A 24178-nucleotide genomic window follows, 5' to 3' on the forward strand; every position below is an offset into this window, starting at 1 on the left:
TTCATTTGACAGAATCCACAAATATCTACCAAAATTAATACATCCACCGCATATCAATGTGAGAAAAATCCAAGATACACGACACTGCAAGTTAAATAAGTCTATTTTGTTGATATTCAATGAATTTTAAACCTGTATCAAACATACTCAGCATTACAAATCAAGTCTTAAATTACCTTCCGCATCAAAGAACTCCTCTTCATCAGAGCTGGATTCTTGCAACTTTTCTAAACTCTCAAATATCCTTGTAGTAGACATTTCTCTGGCTGAACCTGTAACATTTATTTATTTATTTCATTTAGCTCTTAGTATCTTCATTAAGTCATGTAAGTGCTAGTTATAATAACACATTAATATTGTTTCCATACTGGTAATTTAAGCATATTTTATTTGTGAAATCAGACACGTTATACCAAACTCACATGGTCTAAAACATACATTTTCTGGACATGTGCTAAAGGCAGAACTTTTCAAGGAAAAGAAATGTTTACACCACCATAGGATTGATCATATGAATGTCCAGATGTAGACAGAATATGATATGTTTTTTTGTAAATTTCACATACAAAAACACCCCTTCTACCCATGTAAGCCCTAAAACAAGCTCTTGGATGAATATGGGCATCTGAGAATTCATGGCATATTATGGGGAAGCTAATCATTATTTAGATTACACAAATATTCTCTATCATCAGTATTTCAAAGTGAATTTAAGTAAGGTATTTTCCAGAGAACTGATCAGATTGATTATTGTTGAGATTGATCTTCTCCCTTGAGCTGGCTGGCCAAGCAAAAGCAAGAAAAGCAACAGTAAAAATGGCCAATTATAATAAGCTCTATTTTTCCTAAGATATAATTGATGTTAACATTGATAATTATACATGCAGTCATAGTCTCAGCCACAATGTCAACTCTGATACTACTGATAAAGGAAATAGTTTCTAAAATCATAAATGTCACAAAATAGCAAAATATTTTGTAATACTTTTCAAAAGGTCCTAGTCTTTGTTTCAGGTCATTATTTAAAATAAAAATGAACTAGAAATGGTTACATTTTCAATTAATTCATTGTGCAGCAATCATCATGTAAAAATATAGCATAGACAGAACATTTCTACACAATGAATCACCTCTACCATAAGCTGAGCCTGAATACTACAATGGACTGGTACTAAAAAAAAATATGTTTTGTACATCAACAATTTTCTATGACATATTTTTGGGTATAACATCCAAGATATAATCTCATTAAGAAACCAAGTACATACTACCAAATGACCTTGACTTTGACGAAGTTGACAATGATCTACGTTCCTTTATAGATGGTGAATCCTTGGACTGGTGCCCTGCCAACATTTTGCTGTCGGAGGATGTTGATACAGTATCTTCGGACTTAGAAGTTGGAATTTTTGGACGTTCCTCCACAGAGGAAGAAGAGTTTTGTTTATTTACAGGTTCTTTGACCTGTTCCTCACTTTCTTCATTATCGCTAGAAAAGTGCATTTTTTCCGCCAAAGCTTTTTGTGTCTCTAATTCTAGCCGACGTATATCGCTGATCTGAAGGCCATACCATTCGTCCTGCCAACACCATGCCTGTCTGTGTGCTCTAAGCATAGTTTTCCTAAGACCTGCAAGCAGAAAGGTATATAAGTAAATCAATATTACATCAGATATTTTTAGAGCAATAAACAATGAAAATTATAGATATTCTCTATAATATCACATGTGACCTTTTTGTAAAAGTTTTACTTGTTTACTTTTTTATCTGTTAGTCCATATATACCTTGCTTTCAAATTAAAGACGATGACATCATTGGAAGTTGTGAATGCTTATTACTTTCTTCCACTCAAAGGACTCAGAGTAAACTAGATATAAAAAGTATAATATAGCAAATAGTATTCAGGTCCAATTGCTATACATGCACTGATTGGTGACCTTAAAATCAAATGAACCACAGCTACACTTTAGTCCATTTAGTTTTTATTTTTATATTTTCTTTCTTTCTTTCTTTTTTTTTTTTTTTTGGGGAGGGGGGGGGGTTGGGGGTTGGGAGTGGCAACTTTCAGCATAATGACCTATTGGTATATGAAGTACTACTGGTAGACACTATGTCAGGACCTTTTCATCGTACAATTATTGCAGTGCAAAAATAAAGAACTCATCCAAACCTGTCCTATTTTTCTCCAAAGAAAAATCTCATATTTTTTGTGTTCCTCAGGTAGTTGTTTATTATACTATAAAATGCCAATCATTTACCAAAACTGTGAAGACTGATACACACAACTACATGTATGTTCATTGGTTTTCAATTTTTGCAGATTAATAGAAACAGATTTTATTTTGTCGGATCACAGGCATTAGTTCTTCCAGAGCTTGCCACTGAATGTGAATTCTACCCCTCACCCCCTGCATGCTTGAATAGAAAAGAAATAATAGAATTTGCAAGTCCTCATTTTTTTCAAAGTTAGAAAGTAACCTTAAAGTTCCTATTGCATTACTTAAGCTATATTATGGTTGAAATAAACATGAGCTATACCACCATGTGAAATCAGTTGAAAAAATATCACAAGAATAGAAGGATGCCTCTATTCTCCTATTCTACTTTACCTATTTCATGTATAAATCTTTCAATTTTGTTCTGCATGCCCCAATATTTAAACTCCACACGACACAGTTTATATGCAGTCATGATTGTTTTGCCTGAAGCGCCATCCTCAGAAGCCTTTGTGTATTCTTTCCACCAGTTATCCAACAGAGGACCCCTTTGTGTCTTTGATGATTTGTACAATTTAGGGTCTTCCTCTTTTCTGTAGTCCCCACTTGATATTGGGTCTTTGACTATATCTAGATAATCTGAAATAAACAAGGTTCAGTTACATCAAACACAGTTCACTCTACACAGTGACGTACTCCTAAACAGAGTGGGGAAATGCTCTTGGACCCACATGGGGTCTAGGTGTAAGCCAGGGCATCAACAGAGCAGCCCAACACTAGTAGGATAAACTCTGAGTCGGGTATCCCAAAGGCTGGGCTCCGCTACCTCCAACAACTAACAGAATCCCCGTAAGGGGCGGTCGTGTGAGATCCATAATGACAATCAAGACTGAAAAACCCCTGATCATCATCAAACACAGTTCAACAAAATGAGACAAAAAATCAACAACAACAAAAAAATTAGAAAGAAATATTTGAATAAGAGGACAAATTAACATTTCTTCATTTTTTCTAGAATCATTCATAAATTGCTTCTGATGTTTTAATTTTTATAGGGATCAAATTTGTTTGTTTTGAAGGGGTACCTTACATCTTCTCTGAAATTTAATTGGCTCAAATTTCTTTAACTTTTATTCAGTGTTTTACTTTGATAAAAGAAGTAAAACATACAACTTTTCAGAAATTTTAACCACATGGGAATAATTTCAATGAGTATATAGTAGCTCTATCAACAATTCTTTTGATTACTAAGATGCTTTGAGTTTGATATTAAAATGTCACAAAATAATTTCACGTTTTGCTGAGTTATTTCCCTTAGGTGTTGTGAAACCCACCCCACCTCAATATTGGAAGGAACTTTGTTGATACCATTTAAAGTGCTTTGTAGAATTTTTTTAAGAGGCCTTGTCCTACTTTTATAATTCAAATTAATACTTAGTCCTGCAAGATAAATATATGAAATTGCTGTCTCCTCATCATGCATGCAGTCATTGCCAATTTTGAGAGTTAACTTTCAAAAATCTTTTTTGCAGTAAATATGATCATTTCTGTTGGTCCTGTCCCAAACAATAGCAATGATAAGTGCAAAGTGTTCCTTCATTGTGTGAAGCTTGTGATCTTGGCATTTAAATTTGATAATTGATTGGGTTCCAGATTTTTGAAAGGACTAGTTCAGTTATATTCAGTTAAGTCAAAATCCATCCAAGAATATTAATACTTGCATGTTCACAGAACTGTTGTAGAGTAAACAACAAATGGTAGATAACTTACATGTAGTAATAAAAGATTCAAAAAGCAACTTAAACCACTAACTTTGCCAAAGATGAAAATCATAAATATGGAGTGCAACATATGATAATCATATGAAAGGATCATGATAAAAATGTATTGTTACCATATGTTTCAGTTTACATATATTCATCATATGAATATCACATGATACTCATAGGCAAGTAAGTGGTAGTGTCAGAGGTGAAGGTTTTTGAAAGAAATAACAATAAAAATAGCAACATTAAGGTTGAAATAGAGCAATAACTCCAACATGGCTTAACAGATTAAAACAAAAAACTTGAAACACAGACAGATCTCATCATGCTGAACACTATAATCCTATGTCAGAATTTGGCTAAATCTAACAGTTTTTGGATATATGCAAAAAACTACTGTCTGACCCCTATGTTCTAATTTTAGTAATGGTGGCCATGTTTTTCAACAAATCAAAAATCCCCACATCAGTTCTATGCAAGATTCCCTAAGGAACATTCAAAACAAGTTTGGTTCCAATTGGTCAAGTAGTGTCAGAGAAGAAGAATTTGGAAAAATGGGTAATGATGATGAAGACTGACTCCAAGTGATGGCGATATGACCCTAGGCCAGGTGAGCTAATAATTGATAAATATATGATAACCACAATATATGGTTATCATATGTTGCACTTTAACTTGGCTGTGTAGTGGGAAGAGAAATTATACCCATAAGGTCCAGTGGTTCAAATGATTGAAAAGAGTTTTTACTTTTTCCCTGACATCTATACAGTGCACCAATACCTTCCTGAAACAGCTATTTTCAAATGTATTTTTAGACAACTGAATAAGATCAAGCCAGTGAGTGCATGTGGATAAAATTCGGTTTAGATCTAATACTACATCTTGGCTCAAAAAAAAATAAAAAAACAACACCCAAAGACTGTTCCATCAATAGAAAACTGTCAGATAAGTCAGCAAGAAATATTATTGCACAGAGAGCAACTGTTTTCAATTTCCTTAAAGACAAATGATTGCAAGTACTTTTAATCTTATCAGAACAAAGCGTGCATAAAAACAAAAGCCTTTTGGAATTCTAGACAATAAATTCTTTCAAAAGAGCACTTCAGTACCTTAGAGTAAGTTCAAAACAAAATCTTAGTGCAGAAATTCTAAATTCAATTTAAAAAAAAAATGTTATTTTGATAACGCCCACTACATGTCATCAATTTAAACATGGGATGGAATTGTGTTTATAATTTCCACTTTTCGGGGTGAAATGAGCCAACATTTTTTTTTTTGTTTCCCAACTTGCACAACTTATTGAGTGAAGTATTTGTTGATGTATAAAATATTCTACTTTTAAAATGATAATACCAAAATTATCTCCAACAAGACAGCAAATCTGATAGGACAAAAGGGGACCACAGACCAACAAGTCACAGAACACGAAGGAGCTAAAAAGTTTTTGTTAGTGTTTGAAGGTAGCCATATATGCCAAATCCTACTTAAGCTTCAAGTGTCTTAGAAATCAAATTTTAAATACATTTGCCTCAGATATTTCTATGCCTTAAATCTTATAAAAGTGTCGCTAATGCAAATTTTCACTATATCTAACACAAAAATATATACACTGGAACCCGAACAGAAAAGAACTGAGGTGCTCCAAAATGATAAGTAGTTATTGTTTCTTAATGAAGGACAACTCCAGTGGAAGACAGGATTTCAATTCTTTTCTCAATAGTGTAGGTAGCCCACAGGACTCTTTGATAGATAATTAAAGTAATGCTCAGAATTACTTTTTCCCTCCTGCCCTCAGGACTAAAAAAAAATAAGAATTAATTTACATAGCTAGCCCAAAGGACTACCAATTAGCATTTTAAGGTACCTGCAGTGCTCCTTCAAATAAGGTAGGCATAAGATTACTGAACTACTGTTAGTGCTGAAGAAGAAGTATATAATGATAATGGAAATGGTGAATAAGTCAAAGAGATAACAACCCCACCAGTATGAAAAATGTCAGCTCAAGGCCACTCATGGGTCTTCATAGAATGAGAAGGAAACAGTTACACCACAGATCAGGCTGCAGCTGGCCCCAAAACAATATTATACACAGGTACAGCAAATAGTTGCCCATATATACTCCAGGGACATAAAAGTAAACTGAAAGTGAAAACAAAGCAATAAATACTGAGGCAAGAAATTCCTGTTTTGGGATAGGCCCAAAAACTGTTTGTCATATTGGAAACAGACAATCCATATTGGCCAATCAGACCATGGTTACAACAACAGAACTTAAATCTTACCAATTTGCCTCTGTTTTAACTCATTTGATGCAAGTTTAAACACATTATCCTGTGCACCACCATCATTTAAGTATTTAGTTTCTATCTCTAGAAGAAACTTCTCGACAAATGGACACCTGTAGCGAGTCTTGGTATATGGGTATGAGTTCCAGGCTTCCTCCTCTACCCTTAATGCTGACTTTGGCAAAATGGCTCGAAACCAACCTACAAGAGAAGATGAAAATTTCTTAAATTTATTAACTGGTATATTTGTTGTGGAATTGTACGTCTTGAGCTTCTTTGTTATAAAATTATTTTTTTATACAGAACCCTAAAAATTACTCAAACTGATTCACAAGTTCATCTTTAGAAAAGGAGCATGTTATAATTCACTTCCATGAGACCCATTTCTTTTTTTCGTCTTACAGGCTGCAAATCTTTCATATCTTCTAGAAAATTCTATTTAACTGAATGTAATAGTCAACAGCGGGATATTATCTTTATTTTACTACAGTACACATAGGTTGAATTACATCTTATCACTTCTACATGGTGGATAAGCATGGGCACATGATGAACTTTTTTTAAAACTAGTTATCTGACACATCATTAATCTGATATGAAGGTATGAGATGGGACAACTTTTTTTGTATATATATGTACTCAATCTACATTTTCCAAAATGACAAAATCCAACCATATGAACTGACAACTTTTTGAACACTTAACTTTCACATACAATTAGAGCACAGCCATATTTAATTATTACACAACAGTAGTTAGTGTACAAATATTCATCCACAAAAATTAAATATAATGAACTCTGTTCAACAGTGCTCGCCGTTAGCCACTAGCTGAAAGATGGGGATAGTAACAATTGATTCGGGCTAGTGAAATGATGAGTACTTTCCTTGTTTTGGACAAGTTGAATCCTATACAGTCCTCTATTATTCAGGCTAGTCATTGAGAATTTGAAGGAAAGGACAGAAACAAACAAAACAAGTAATGATATATAACCAGGTGCAGCAGAGAATTCAGTTTAAAAACTTATTGCTTCCACCGACATTGACCAAGATAAGTGTAAGTAGCAACATCCACACCAGATGTACTGTACATGTCAATAGCATTAATGTCTTAATTGTCTGAGTAAAGTACATCATTATATTTTTCATGACAAACTAATTTACTGCCTGCAAAGATTCATAGCAACAACATTTACTCTGTGTCCCACTAAATCTTTAATTTATGATGATTTTTATATTTATCTACAGGAAACAGATGGAATTTTATATGATTGTGCTTATAAATATGCTATCATGCCATCATAACAATATTCAACTATAATAAAAATATCAAATCATTGCTATTTTATTTGATTTTCAAATATCTTTGGCATCATATACAGATACTGTGCTATTCTATTCATCAACCTTATTTGTGTCCAGATGGATGCTACATGTACATGTTCCAGTGAAGTATTCTCTAACTGTATATTCAGACTGAGGTACCACCTTCACTTCCTTTTTATTCTCAACAATCTCAACAAAATTCTTAGATTCAGTCCTTGTGAAATGTATTTTAGAAGAGGTCATTTTCAGTATTTCTGAAGAAATATAAAAATGTAAACACAGCAAGAAGGACCTGCCAAAGATTCTACATTTTACACCCTATACTAATAATATATGCCAAAAGTCATTCTATCCTTTTTCTATCCTTTCCTAATTGTTAATGGAGGACACATTTTTAAGTAACATTTGTGTAAATGAAACTGGGATAACCTACATGAAGAAATACTGAAAACTTAATGAATATGCAAAGTATACTATTTAAATACTGTAAACCTATTAATTTTTGTGGTTGAAAATTTTTGCAGATTCTGTCAAGTGAGCATATTTGCAGGTATTAATTTTCGCAAATTCAAAAAAAAATGATATGCATGATACAGTGTAAACAAATCAATATCACATATACTATTTTTCACAGTTTTCTGCCAACCGCGAAAATAGCAAAAATTACTACACTGTGAAAATTAATACGTTTACAGTACACAAGACTGACAGATAGACAGTAAAGATTGGTTGATTGACTACTTATGGTTTAATGTCCTATGGTCAATATCTCATGCATGGCAGGATAGAACAATTATCCAATCAAACACACCCTGTTTCATTCTAGTCTGACATGCTGAGTTGGATATTTATGGTGCTACCTCACAGGTAAGCATGCCACCCCTATCAGACACATTATTCTGACTTAATCACTTGAATACTACCTACTTGGTGGTCAAACTGTGACTACCAATTATAAAGTCTTTGGTACAACTTGGCCAGGGATCAAACCTACCACCTCCTACACACCAGGTGAGCACACAACCCAGAGACATTCATGTAGTAAAGAAGTTTTGTTCAACATGAAAACAATCACTTTGAAGCATTGATAAGTCTATTTACATTCACACAATAATTTGCAAAATGGCAAAGTTCAATGAAACAGGCAGTTGATATCAGACAGAACTCAAAATCATTTACAGTATATGCCCTATCAATATAAATCCACACACTAAATACGAAATCCATCCATCCATAAGAAGCCAAGATAACTGAGATGAAAATTGGAAGGACGAAATGACAGACAAAAGTGGCATAGGAATGGACAGACAAGGTTGTTCCAATATACCATCCTCTTGTTGAGTTGGGGTAAAATCATAACAATGCGCATGCATCCATTGTTAGTGGCATTACAATCTAGTCATATTTCTTGCAACAACCCCATATCGTAAGAAACAGCAGCAAGCTTTGTTGCAAGTTCAAGTTGCTCATTTACTTTTGTTATTTTGTGTGTATTATTTTAGTTACTTTATGTTCTTTGTTGTGTTTGTCTGTTGTCTATGTCTGGTCTTTGTCCCTGGATTACATTATTTTGATTTCCACTAGAATCTTGGATCCCTTGTTTATTCTTTGTATTAAGAAATAATTCTCCACTTTTTAAGTCATGACTTCTTCAGTAATGTATTTACCCCCATCTAAAATTTGCATAATCCCACAAACAAATTTTAGCAATTAGAAATGATTTCTACTCTGTACTATAGAACACCCCCTCCCCCCAATTTAGAATTTAGGACCTGTTCCAGGACTTCAAGGATAACCTTGACCATCAATTGGATTGTTATTATAAAGTGGCCAAAGATCAATGGCCTAATGTAACAATCCCTGCTTTGTTGTACATCCTTTGTTCACAAATTGGCTTCATGGATTAACTCCCCAGAATCGAAAGCTAATTAATAAGATGGGGAAAAATCTATCTTCAAGAAAATAGACTTGACTTATACCATTAAACTTAGGCAAGTTAGTGTCTTAGTGATGAATGCAAAATGGAGGTAAACAAATCAGGGTCATTAATTGTAGATTTAATGATTCAAAATATGTTTGAGGAGGAAGAGGGAACAGAAGCAGATAAAACATTGTATGCTTTCACCAATTCATCTATTTAACTTAAAATACTGGAAGTCTAAAGCATGTGTACATGTTTGTTCCCTGTTTACACATGTTGAAGTAGCAATGTATCACAATGCACCAGCAACCCCTCCTTTTTCCATGATATCTTTCTTCATCTGATGACCAAATTCTGAATGGTATATTTTGTGTGTTATATACCCATTGCCACCACCTGACATCCCACCCCGCTTTATCTCTTTCTTTACCTGGTAAATGAGATCCTATATGGTATATTTTGTATGTATATTGTCCATTCCCACCAGGTCCATCTGTGTAGGGTTCATTGACAATTATCTCCACTCCACTCCCCTCTCCAGAACTTTCCTCTCTGCTTTTTTTCTACAAAAGAAATACAAATATGACCATTACCATCTAGCTTATTAACCATAGCCAATTTTCTTTCTTCTTAAATTTTCCTATGAAAGAAAAAATGTACAAATAAGTTATAGGGCCTCTCACTTTCTAGACTATTTCAAGAATTGTTTATACAAAAGTGCAATGAAATTTGACAAGCACACATTTAGCTAGGGATTACCTTTTAGATATATTATATCCTGATTTGTAATGACAACTTAGTGTGACGATAAGCAGACGGAGTAAAATGATAAGACCAGACACCATCTGACATCCCATGAAGCAGTCATATTCCTTAAGTCTTCTGAGGTTCAAATTTACTTTCAACAGCGGAAGGTTTTAAACTGTTTTCTAATTTTCAAATAAATAGTCCACTTAAGAAAATCATAAAACCACATTAAAGTGTCAAATTACAGGAATGTTAAAAGTCCAAGACATTAATGACCCCAATAAAGGTAGGACTGCAAACTTTTACTCCAAGACTTTGGTTGAGGTAATTTACAGGTGAAACCTGTGCCAAAAAAAAAAACATAAACAAAAATTTTAAAAACTTGGTTTTGCAGTCTTGTTTTTTTAATTTCATACCTCAATAAACATTTATAATACAATTTTTCTTTGTATTTGAACCCTGCAGTTCATGGAATCTATGTCCATTAACAAAAGAGTAATCTGTGAGTCAATGCCAATTAGTGATACTCCTGAAGTGTATGGTATAATAGAACAGAAAGTTACACAACCAAAAAATTTGGGTTTGTGATTGCCTTCAAAAGTGTATGTCTCTTTCTGTTCCAAATTCAAAGGAGTATAACTCTCACAAAATTCAGTGGATCATAAATTCTTAGTAGAATTGCCTGACCAGTGCTCGATAATTTTTTGTAATGTTTTGGTAAAATATTATTGAAGATTTTAATTTCATCACTGACATTTCGTTAGTTAAAGTAAACAATGGTTCCATCAATCTTAATGACAAGAAAGACTCCATAAGGGTGTTACATCATCAGTGGGCAAACTTGTTTACAACCACTGAAAATTCCTAAATCAAAGCATCACTTAGCCAGTGCTTGATAATGAAAATAAACCTTGAAGGCATTAACGTTTTTTATTAAAAGTTTACATAGTTTGTCATTTACAATATGCATTTTGCTGATAAATAAGCAATTTATCACAGAAATTGAAATAATTGAAATTCTTTGACAACTGAACCAAGATATGTTTTTATTGTTATAATGGAATGGCATCTACTTTTTACAATTACAGAAAGGTAATTTACCTCGTCAAAGAGTAACCCCCCCCCCCCTCCCCCCGAGCCTATGTAAAAATATTTACATTTAATGTCAAAATTATTATCTGCCACAGACATTCTCAATCATTTTCCTTATTGAACTTTTATATTGGAACATGATAAACAGAAAAACACCAACATTTAAGACTATTACCCATTAATCCAGGAACAATACCAATCAAATTATTTATCATCGAGCACTAGTTGCTATTGAGCACTCATGAGGGTAGTCTAATATGCACAACTGCATATCATGTCCTAACTAAATGTTCCTACAAAGTTTCATGAATTATGGTGCAGTAGCGCTTACAAAAGTGTGTTATACAGACAGACATATATACAAAAGTCAGACTTCTGAAATTGCACTTCTATCTTACTAAGGAGTATTGAAACTACAATTATACAAGTATGGTAGGTACTAGGTGTGCTATCATACATCATTACACAAATTAACATGCAAACTTTTGACCTACAGGCAGTACCCTCAGATGCCTCATTATTACCAGTAATTTATTGTCCATCAGTGGTCACATGAGACACACAGGTCAATATCTACTGAGATTCATAAGAATGTTCCTGCTATATATCATGTCTGATCCAGGAAAAGATGGACAGTCATTCAACTTAGTCATACTTCATTTATATCAATAATGATTGAACTAGATTTTGCATTATTTTTATTTCTATAATATTTATGTGGGAGGATTTGAGTATCTTATTACAATACTACATGTGTGTATGGATAGAAATCCATAAGCTTACTTAGCATTTATAAGAGAAGCAGCATGACACAAATATATAAATGTACAAATGTACATGTACATTGTAGCAAAACCTACAGGTGTACTGTAAATGTACAGTTGTATTTTAAAATATGGGTAGGTGGGGAATGTATCAACTGAAGCAAACTTGCATGTACATGTATGAATGCTTATTGCTAATTACATGAATAAATAAGGGACAGATATGAGTTGTTCATTTACAGGGAGTCTGGTAGTCCTAATCCATGTTGAACATATAAAGATTGTATAATCATTGTGTATATTTATGACAAATAAAAATTCAGGATAGATCCTACAAATAAAATACATTTTTTGAGGTAAAAAGTATATAAAATGTCCATTCTTACCACTCCAGAAAATTCATGTAAATGTATAAAGTATGATGTGTATATATACATTAAGTCATGACAACCAGGGAAGAAATGATGCGCTAAAAAAATTAGCTTACTGTAAACAATTTCACGGCTTACATACTAATCTTCTCCATTTTCCCTGATATACAAAAGTGCAAAAAAACAATTCACAAAAATTGTAATTTTATCTCTATGATATGTATAGATGTACATCAACTACTCTTTCAAAACTTTGAAAATAGTCATTTGACAAAATCAATAAAAAAGACAACCAGGAAAAATTATTACACCAACAGCTGGAACATATATCTTTGATGCATGTAATTTGATTAATGTTTCAACAACCGGGAAAGTCTTTCTTCCAGACAGACAGACAGGCAGGTGGATATCATCAGATTTCAACACAAAAAGCCAGACAGCTCAGCCTCAAGATGAAGTATCAGAGCATCTACATGTTAACAAAAGTTCATCGCTTATAAAAGCATAAGATTATCATAGTCATTAACAAATATCTATTGTATTTATTTTCTATAGTGATCTTTTCATCTGTTTTTCAAATAAAACAGTTCTTATCACACTTTAGGGATAAACTTTGATTTGTCTATTTAAATACACTGATAGAGTGCTAAAGGATCTAAAAACATATTGAGAAGCAAATTAACCCTTTATCACAAAAAAAAAGAAAAATCACTTCATAGTGTATCTCTTCAAAGTAATTGTCTTTGATTTTTTGGAGATATCTGCCAATCTATAGCTTCACCACTGATTGAACGGCAGTTCATTATTTTAGTAATGTAATATATAGTAACTGCTACTTTTTGCACAAAAATTGGCAACAATAGCGGTTACGATAACCTCAATTATAGGATCTGCTTTGATGAGATCTTTTATTCAAGTGGAACAAATGACTTTTAACTCATTTCCCAGTTCAGTTCCTTAAAGACCTCATAACTAAATTGTATAAAGAATCATTCTATTAATTTTCATTTTTACCAAATTGTAGGCAAACGAATGGCCTAGGGGCCACAATAACTTTCACCTGCCATGTGTATTCCAGCAGAGTCCTACTGCAACCATGTTCTATTACATGTACAAAAAATTTAGGCCATGAAAAAAAATTGTTTTAGGTGCAGTACCTAACACATTTTTCTGATACCCTAGCACATTTTATTTGTATTTCATATAAAATGCCACTAAACTGTCAGTTTTTGGTTGAGCATTATAAAAGTCAAGAAATCTTCCAATTGGTGTCTGTATAAATTTTTTAGAATATAAAATGATTTCACCTACCTTCCCAATTTTTTCATCATATGTTTATATTAAACATATTTTGTCTTGGCCTTATTTGGAAAGCACTGTGAATACTAAACAACTGGTATGTTTGAATGTACTGCATTTCATTGCTCATGGATTAGTCAACAAATTTTCTTAGTTTTCACAGTTTACTAAAACTACCAAATTCAATTTCAAACAAAATGAAAATTTACATCAAGAAAAACATCAAACAAACAAAGGATATTGATAAACTTTAAAACTTATAGTGCCCAATATCCTTAAATCAGTATGACCTGTTAAAAAATGCAACCACAGTGACCATTGGCAGGGATAGATCCTAGAAAAATTTTAAAATAAGAAAAAACAGGAGTGGGGTCCAATAGGGTAATCTATAAATAAAGTTGGCCCCTAATCTTCTTAAAATTGGACCTACATGTATCAATTGTTCCATTAAGTCACAGCATACCCATGAAGTGACTGAATGGAACAGTTGATAAGTCTTGTGTGGGTCCGAAGCAATAAGTCCCCCAAAACCCACCAAGCTGTTAGAACATACCTGTAAAGTCCCCTAAAATCCACCAAGCTGTTAGAAAATACATGTAAAGTCCCCCAAAATCCACCAAGCTGTTAGAACATACCTGTAAAGTCCCCCAAAATCCACCAAGCTGTTAGAACATACCTGTAAAGTCCCCCAAAATCCACCAAGCTGTTAGAACATACCTGTAAAGTCCCCCAAAATCTGCCAAGCTATTAAAACATATCTGTAAAGTCCCCCAAAATCTACCAAGTAACTGGAACATACCTGTATCATATAAAGCTGGGCAATTCTATATTCCTCCACACTCATAGGCAAGGCAATTCTGTATTCTTTTACCAACATCTTAGCTAGTTCCTATTACTGGCTGTAAATAATCCTTAAATCGATCACGTCAGAGTATATTCCATGTTATCAACTTTAAAAATATATATGGATCTTATAATTTTACATCCTTTATACCACTATTTACAGCAATACTGTAAGTCTATGTCTCAATACAAATTTGAAATCTTAAGAAAATGATCACTTTTGAGAATGTACACTTCCATAAGCCATAAAACTGTATAATCCGTGACCAAGCAGAAAAACTGTAAGTACCTAAGTAATCATCTTTAACATCTTAATTTAATCCCAATCAAGTCTTTCTTCCAACAATAAGTATTAATACTTAACCAGACCTGGAAATAGAAAGAATTTATTTTAAATTACAGGAAGATAATTTTTTAAAAACATTTCCTATACAGTCTCTTGCCACTAAGAGAAGTTTTCCTGCTTTCCAAACAAGACAATGCATGTAAATGTAGATATATACCATTTAGATGAAAAATATTGTATTTATTCTTTTTTTTTGATAATATCAATAAGCATTATTATCACTCAGTTATTCACATTAAATTTTGAAACTTCACCATATTTCTCTTTGAAAAAATCTTTCTAAAAAAAAATAGCATGATTTTAAATAAGTTGACTACAGACAAACAGACAAATGGAACAAACTGTTGGTTTTAAAGACAGCCATGCCTTAAGTAGCACTCCACATAAGAATCATGCAAAATGTGATTCATGGTTGAAAAGCCTAGATATTTTTACTTTTGATATTTTGTTTAAAATGCCATAGTAAACAGAAAGTAACATGTGGTATTTCATATAACATTTGTTCATAAGAGATAAAAATTATATAGAATGTAATGTACAATTCAAAATTAAGGGAGATAACTCTGTAATTGAGACCAAAATACAATAGAAACTACTGGATTTTCCATGTGGATTATCTCCTAAGAGCAGACAGATTGGAGTGAATAATTATACATTTCATCATGTAGACCTATAAAGCAACTTAATAACAAAATTAAAATATGTATCCTTTTTTTTCAGGTGTATCACATTTTACAGAATTTGCATGATTCTTAAAAAGACTACTACTTAAAATCCCAGTTAAGAATTCAATTGCACCAAGTAAGAGTAATCAATATTCGGATCTAATCTAAATCATTAATTCTTGAAAAATCTTCCAAGCCAATAACTCATATGAAAATCAGCTGTTTTAATTACCTTAATTAACTTTTTCAATTAAGATATGCCTCTTCTGATTTAAAAGAACTTAGTTTAATGCATGTTTAAAAGCTTTTTATTAGACGAAAGTAAAGTAAAACTATAAAGAAGATAAATAATTGGAAGCATCCCTTACATAAGTAGGAGATAACTACTGTATCATGGATTTGACAGAAGAAGTAAACAGATATTTGCCCCTGTCAAATCTAGCTTGACAATGACTTATCTTTAAATACAGTTCAGTTATCTCCATTCTAATGCCACTGTCAAATATATCTGTGAAAAAAAAAACAATTACAAATCTTTAAAAACCGCTCTATATCTGAGCATACTTTGAAAACTGTGGAATTGATGTCCTGCAATTTTTGGTTTCAACCACTGAAATCCCTCGATACAACAAATGTTGCATAAGAATTAATAAACATCAACCCAGAAGAGGAAAGTTCACAACAAGAAAACCAACAAAATCATAAATCCACTCTAGTGTACACAACATGTTTTTTTAAATGGTTCTTTGTATTTTTTGTTCATGTGAAAAAAACAAAATTTATGAAATGACTTATTTTTTCCAATCAGATGAGTATTGGTTTTGCTTTCCTATACATATTGATCAGAATTCAAATTCATGTTTCTGTTAAAAAAAAACCCAATAATTTAACTACCAGTATATATATCTAAAATGAATATTTAAGAAAACAGTGATAAGTCTGACCTTTGATTCCAATAATAGGTCCTATCCAGTCTGTCAAAACTCGAAAAATATTTAGCTCTGTATTTAAGTTGAATTACAGTATGTCATGCCTGCCTTCAGTCATGACTAAGGTTAAAAACTATATTTACATTACACATATTTCAAAATGTAAATAAATCAGAGCTATATAAACAACTTTAAGGTGTTTAAAAGTTCAATTACCCAAACAGGCGGTAGTGACAGGTATGCAGTTTATTTAAATACACCTGTCATCCATTGATTTAACATAAGCTTGAATTCAACAAAATTTAGGAAATTCCTCATAGAAGTAATAGCTTCAAGAGTTAAAAAAAATAGCAGACTAGTATTCAAGGATCAATAGTTTTGCAACTATAAGGGTATTCAAATTACATTAATGAAATGTCGGCTATCATAGAGTTCAGATATTATGAAAGCAAGCCACTATTTATGGAAAGTACTTAAATTAAAGTTCGAGGACAGACCCAAGTGGAAAGGTCAATTCATAGAAAATTAAAAGTTTTTGCCAATACAATAAGGTGGTGCAGTCTCAATCACAAAGGTCCCTTTCAAGAAAATATGGACCAAGGACTAAATACATGTATATAAACTATCTGCAGTTGAACCAATGTGTGGTTTTCAATCAGATATCACAATAAAATGCCTTGCAGGGTGCAGCTTGATACAACAGCAGAGGTTAAATATTGAACAGTAGGGACATTTAAGTATGGACACACTATCTAATCATGCATTTGAATTTTGATTGCAATTAGACATTTGACAGAGCCTCACAGAATATGAATTTGACCAGATTTAACCTAGCCCCTTTTCAGGCATAATTGTTAAATGATTATGGTCATAACCTCCAAAATAAATTCTTTTCTTTGAGGGTAATTGACATCTTGTGGTACAATATCAAAGAGTTCCATTCCCTTTAAGTCAAGTTATCATTCAGAAATCAGCAGAATGCTTGTTTCTGGATCAATTTCTGCCCTTAAGCCTAAGTTGGTTCCTGTCACAGCCCTAAAAAATTAATCTCAGCCTTCCTTTGGTGGTACGGCACCTTGTGGTACAATTTCAAAGAACTACATTTTAACTCTAAGTCAAGTTATTGTCTAAATATCAGAAAATCAGGAAAATGCATGATGTATGCTTCTTTAAAGACCATCGTCACTCAGCATTTAAACCCCCCAAACCAACCCGGGTCTGACCTTTGTGGTACATGTATAGAACACAGTGAAAAAATATCTGGACATCCACATCAATTTTATTGCAGTTATAAAGTAAATTCTATAGATGCTTATTTATGGTCCCTACATTCTCTGAACTGGTAGGTGCAACTATTTGACGAATCAATGACTGATGAATGATTGAATGATCACTGACGGCTTGAAAACAGATGACCAGTCTGATTGATGTTTTGCTACCGCTATGAGTAATGATTGGTTCGTGTAAATTTTAGAATTTTGATCGAATCAAACAAAGTGACATATTAAATTTACTTTGAACTTAAAATGATAAAGTTAAGATTTCATTAAAAATAGTAAATTTAACAAACATGTTAATTGAATAATGTCTGAATTTATATGATTTAGTAAATTTGTGAAAAATGGAAAACCAAATCAAACCAATCCATAAAACATACAGTCCACTCATTGGTCACAAGATGAAAAAAGGAAACAATCACCTGTTTAACGGATTGTTTTGTTAAATTTTTTGACTGACCAGAAACTGATCAGTGATTGATGAACAATCCCAATTATAGTTGCATGGATCCGTTCAGGTACTGTAATTCAAAAACAGTTGGGACTGAATACTTACCTCCTTTTTGCAGTATGTAAAATTTTATAAAGATAAGCCAACTTGTTTTCAAGTTATCGCATGAAACCAAGAAAAATATGGACAATGAAGACACAGAAAATGATGAAAATTAACAATATGGACCACGACACAGAGTTGATGACAACACCATACATACCATATTATATGACTGCTATTTTTTTGGCAGTTGTATATAAAATACATAGTGTTCTTCACTCCATGGTTAGAATAATACATTTTAAAAGTATATGTATATATATATAGAGCAAGAATTCAATATGGGTAATGGATTGCTTTGAAATCCAAATGGTGAATATTCACTTCACCATAATAACCTTATAGTAAATAGCATGTCAGTAGGATCATTAAAGTCAATTTGTTCACACTGTACATCAAGCTAAGTAAAGTAACTCAATTTATGGTGTATCTAAGTTTTAGCATCTCTATCATGATTTACAGAGAAAAAATGAATTCAAACACATTTCCTGCTATATAAATCACTTCAGATTAAAACAGTTGAAAACACAATAATTCATTTGTTCATTCATATTTCCAATCAATCTTTGCTGAAAAACTATTCGCAAAATGAAAACATGTTGACAGGAACAAAAATCTCAGAAAATCAAATACAGTTGAAATTATAGTTTTTTGTTCATTTCTTTCAAAAACAAGAACAGAAAGGACGTTTAAATAGTTCTATAATAGTTCTTTCATGTCTTCTTCAAAAGTTAAACCTCAATGTACTTAAGTTAATTGAATTAACACATCTTCCCCAAAACATTGACCTTTCACATTTAGAGGAAATCCCTTAAAGAAAATTAGCGCTAAAGTCTAAATAAACTTTGACATTTAGAAATAGACATATATCAGCTAGCTTGAGAAAACATTTTATGTAAGATCAATGAAACAACTTACGATCACAGAAAATCAAATGGCAAACAGAGAGTATCATGAGTATTGGAATAGTGCCACAAAAGCTAATTTCAAAATTGCTACTAAATTTGCTGAAGACTGGGTCATGTTCAGAGCAAGTGCACCTACAGTAGAGCTACCGCCAGCCTATAATAGAAAGGCTCAACTTTTTTTACCCTTAATGTGCAACGATGTGATTCAGATCATGCCCACTATTACATACCATCTTTACTCATTTGTATTAAATCTGCTGAAGACTGGATGTTATCTAACACAATGCATTTACAGAAGAGCACCAGCAAGCCAATAATAAAGGGACACTATAACAGTATACACAAAATTGGTTCAGAGACTACTTGACCAAATTTCAAATTATGTACTTTTCTCCTACTTGGCCAACTAAAACAAATCTAAAATTTCTGCTAGACCGAAGACATATTTAAATGAAAAAGATTCCAAAAGCTCTCTGCATTGTTGCAGAGATCCTAATAATACCTACTTGTATTGAAATGCAAATACAATACAACAGAACATGGAGCAGTTTTCATGATATGACCAGGAAAGAACCATTTGAAAAGTTAGTAAATTTATGTTTTTTAGCACTAAGTACCAAGGTACACTTGTAGTACATAGAATATGTCACAAGTTTCCCAAGACAAAATACAATGCTACTCTTGTGTAATTTGTTTAACCAAAACATACCTAACACAAGACATGCAAAAAAATACTAACATTCCTACAAACACAACCTGTTCCCCCTTACCTACAGCATTAGCCACTCTAAATCACCAAACTCTATAAATTAACAGGTCTGGTTAAAATATCTGTCAGGCACAAGTTTGCAGACATACCTATCTGCAGCATGTTAAAGTATGCTATTACAGACATACCAATCTGGAACATGTCGAGAATGCTGATTACAGGTACAAATCTACACCTGTCTAGGTAAACAGGTTAATTACCTTACAGTAATCAGAACCACACCTGTTGATTGGTGAACTGATATCCCATTCATCCAGAAAATGTTCAGGAACCCAGTGCCAGAGATAAAACATAAACAATCATCTGTTTTATGTACTGTCAGAAATGGGAGCAAATTCCAGTGTTTCTAGGAGATGGTGAAACTTATGTACTGTAAATAACTAATGACTGAAGACACTATACCATAATCTTAAGATTTCCATTGAATGCTAAATTTTTTTAACTATAAATGATATATTACTGATGAGATAACTAGATACTGGACTTGTGCACAGCAACAATCAAGTAAACTATCAATAATTTTGAATCTGTAAGAGTCAGACAATATTTAATAAAAAAAAATTGCAGGGCACAGCTTGATAAAACCACAGAGGTGGAACCATGAACAGTTGAGGCAAGTATGGACAAACCATTCAAACTTGATACAGCTTTGAATTTAAGTACAATTAGATATTTGACAGAGAAAAAGAATTTGACTAAAATTTAAGAGCTCACTTTATGGCCCCTAAATGGTTTAATTCAAAATCTCCAAAATCAATCCAAATCTTCTTTTGGAGGTTTGGCATCTTATGGTTTGATTTTACTATACTTATTATCCAGACATCTACATTTCAGACAACATTTTGAATAAGATTTCATGGAAAGATTGTGTTTTTTCCACCACGATTAACCCATTGTCTGATTCTTATAGAGAATAGCACTTAAAAATTCAACCCCCCTGAGAGAGCAAAAAAGAGAAATATCAGACGCCTAAGGGTAACATTTTAAATTCTCTAAGGGGGATCTGCTAGCAAATCTTACCTTAGGGAGTAAGAGGTTTCCTGGTTTTACAATTGCATGTGGTGTTTGATTCTTGACACAACAGAGAAAATTTTTCAGAATTATACATAACTCAAATCTATTGTCAGTAACCTTCCAAGGGAGAGAGGAAAATCATAAACACACAGGACAGGTGGTCTTTCTATACAGGTTAATTTTATACAGAATGCTTAATATAAGGCTATTGTAATCACAGTGTTTTAAGACTGGTTATTGCTGAATATATGTGATCAGCTCAAGGTCACCCATGGGTCTTCAATAAATGAGAAGGAAACCCTCACACACCACAGGGCAGGTTGGTCCCAAAACAACATTATACACAGGTACACCCTCAAGCCACAGGGCAGGCTGGTCCCAAAACAACATTATACACAGGTACACCGTCACACCACAGGGCAGGCTGCAGCTGGTCCCAAAACAACATTATACACAGGTACACCGTCAGACCACAGGGCAGGCTGGTCCCAAACATCATTATACACAGGTACACTCTCACACCACAGGGCAGGCTGGTCCCAAAACATCATTATACACAGGTACACTCTCACACCACAGGGCAGGCTGGTCCCAAAACATCATTATACACAGGTACATCCTCACACCACAGGGCAGGCTGCAGCTGGTCCCAAAACAACATAATACACAGGTACACCCTCACACCACAGGGCAGGCTGGTCCCAAAACATCATTATACACAGGTACACTCTCACACCACAGGGCAGGCTGGTCCCAAAACATCATTATACACAGGTAGATCCTCACACCACAGGGCAGGCTGCAGCTGGTCCCAAAACAACATAATACACAGGTACACCCTCACACCACAGGGCAGGCTGGTCCCAAAACATCATTATACACAGGTACACCCTCACGCCACAGGGCAGGCTGGTCCCAAAACATCATTATACACAGGTACATCAAAACTGTTGTCCCACATATACTCAAGTAACATAAAAGTAAACTAGAGTGAAAACAAAACAATACATACAGAGGTCAAACCACAGGGCAGGCTGGTCCCAAACATCATTATACACAGGTACACTCTCACACCACAGGGCAGGCTGGTCCCAAAACATCATTATACACAGGTACATCCTCACACCACAGGGCAGGCTGCAGCTGGTCCCAAAACAACATAATACACAGGTACACCCTCACACCACAGGGCAGGCTGGTCCCAAAACATCATTATACACAGGTACACCCTCACGCCACAGGGCAGGCTGGTCCCAAAACATCATTATACACAGGTACATCAAAACTGTTGTCCCACATATACTCAAGTAACATAAAAGTAAACTAGAGTGAAAACAAAACAATACATACAGAGGTCAGAAATTCAAGACTTGGGGCAGGCACAAAAATAAATGCAGAGGGTTTAAGTACAAAATGTACTTTGACATGATCACAACTCTCCCCCTTTTAAATCTGGCCACTGTGGAAAACATATAACAAAATTAAACACATTAAAAAAATCAGTTCAAAAAGTTCTGGTTCCTTTGTTAAAATGTATGTTCATACAATACAGTGTAACCTAACCAAACTTCTGAGTATTTATTAATCCTGATTAATCTGAAACTTCTTTTTGGTTTAAACAAATACTTTTCATCCTATTAATAGAAACAACCTGTCTATACCAAACATTGTTTTCTAATCTATTTAGACAGATTTGTAAAAAAAAAAAAAAACAGTGCTAGCTTAAATTGATGTCAAGAGTATAATTGGCATTGACAGTACTCCAGACTGTTGACAATGGTAACTTTAATGGCAGGCAAAACGGATGTTTTAAATAGTTACTGAATATTTATTACAAAATGTACAAATCAGAAAAAAAGGAAATTACTACAGTCAAACAAGTCCTCAAGGGATTGAAAAAATACATGTTATTTCAATAACTGGGCAACAGCTTGTCCAGCATTACATGTAGGTCATGTACATACATGTACTTCACTAAGCTTTCCTTAAAGGATGATGAATGTATTAACATTTCAACATGTTGCCAAAACAAGCCAGGGGATGTTCATGCACTTAGTTTGACTTGCTACAAGTCTCTCTGTATCAATATTTTAGTAGGTATCTACATTACTAACTTTTCATTATCCGTCTGCTGTCTCTGTACTGCAGTTGGATAGTGAATGAATATTTGATAGTGATGACATTATATTTAAAAAAAAAATCATACAAAGAGACTTGTGGTTAGTACACATTTCTGATAAAAAAAACAAAACAAAAACAAAAAAAACCTGCCTCTCCATATTACCAATCTCTGCAACCTGTTGATCTTATAAAGTACATTTACAAAATTTCCAATTAAAAATCAATCACACAGAAGCATATGTCTATAAAATTTCAATATGATTAACACATTTAGTAAGAAAGACCTTGTACAAGTTAAATTATAAAAAAATTATAATATACTATTCAAGAGAGACATACTGATTTTGCACTGATTGCTTTAATGAACCAACCAAAACTAGAAGAGAAAAATGTAAACAAACAGGAAAAGTAATCTTCAATATATTACCGATCAGACGTGAGTTAATCCACACTAAACTATTCAATATGGTATTGAATAGTTATAACACTCAATTTGACCAATTCACACCTCTATATTCCTTTGTATTAATCAAATATTCCAGGGATAATTAAAGAGGAAGATTCATAGAAAAACATAGACATTCATTATAATACACTGATATTTAAAGCCAGATCAATACAATGCTTCTATCTTCGGCAAAAATCTGACATGACTCGGATACTCTGCAGTATTGATCGCTGTTCGACTTCAAAAACGTTGGTTTTCTTAATGACAAGAGGCGCTCCGAGATTCTCACTTTTGTTGAGATTTATTTATAATTACTGGTTGATAAGGTTTGTATGAAACATAAGGGATAATTTACTTAGAAACAAAATGAGTATGAAATAATGACAATGTAGCCTGAGTTACTGCCTCTATAAAGGTGAATTAAGAAGTTTCTAATGAATAAAATTTTCTTGAAAATAAAATGAATTACCAGTATATGGAATAAGGACATTTTTTTTTTGCATACTTCTGGCAAAGAGTA

The 24178-nt window shown here is 33.2% G+C and overlaps 1 protein-coding gene across 11 annotated transcripts in view; it reads right to left on the reverse strand.

Moving 5' to 3' along the window:
- Positions 1-24178, reverse strand: part of LOC148606946 (protein retinal degeneration B-like) — a 66839-nt gene that overhangs the window by 25955 nt on the left and 16706 nt on the right. For 6 of the 11 annotated variants that reach the window (XM_088543647.1, XM_088543645.1, XM_088543646.1 and 3 more), the window contains exons 3-8: positions 14585-14997; positions 9943-10075; positions 6264-6467; positions 2609-2854; positions 1269-1628; positions 177-272 (exon numbers count right to left, since the gene is read on the reverse strand). In XM_088543647.1, coding sequence (XP_088399773.1) covers positions 177-272; positions 1269-1628; positions 2609-2854; positions 6264-6467; positions 9943-10075; positions 14585-14662 — 1117 coding nt within the window. In that variant the 5' untranslated portion in view covers positions 14663-14997. Of the gene's footprint in view, positions 1-176; positions 273-1268; positions 1629-2608; positions 2855-6263; positions 6468-9942; positions 10076-14584; positions 14998-16583; positions 16685-23637; positions 23780-24178 lie in introns of those variants that run through there. The other 5 variants (XM_088543643.1, XM_088543639.1, XM_088543642.1 and 2 more) reach the window with 5 other exon arrangements.

The sequence above is a fragment of the Perna viridis genome, chromosome 9 (assembly GCF_037379345.1).
Source record: "Perna viridis isolate PV_CMFRI_1.1 ecotype Kerala chromosome 9, ASM3737934v1, whole genome shotgun sequence".
Classification (NCBI taxonomy): Eukaryota; Metazoa; Mollusca; class Bivalvia; order Mytilida; family Mytilidae; genus Perna; species Perna viridis.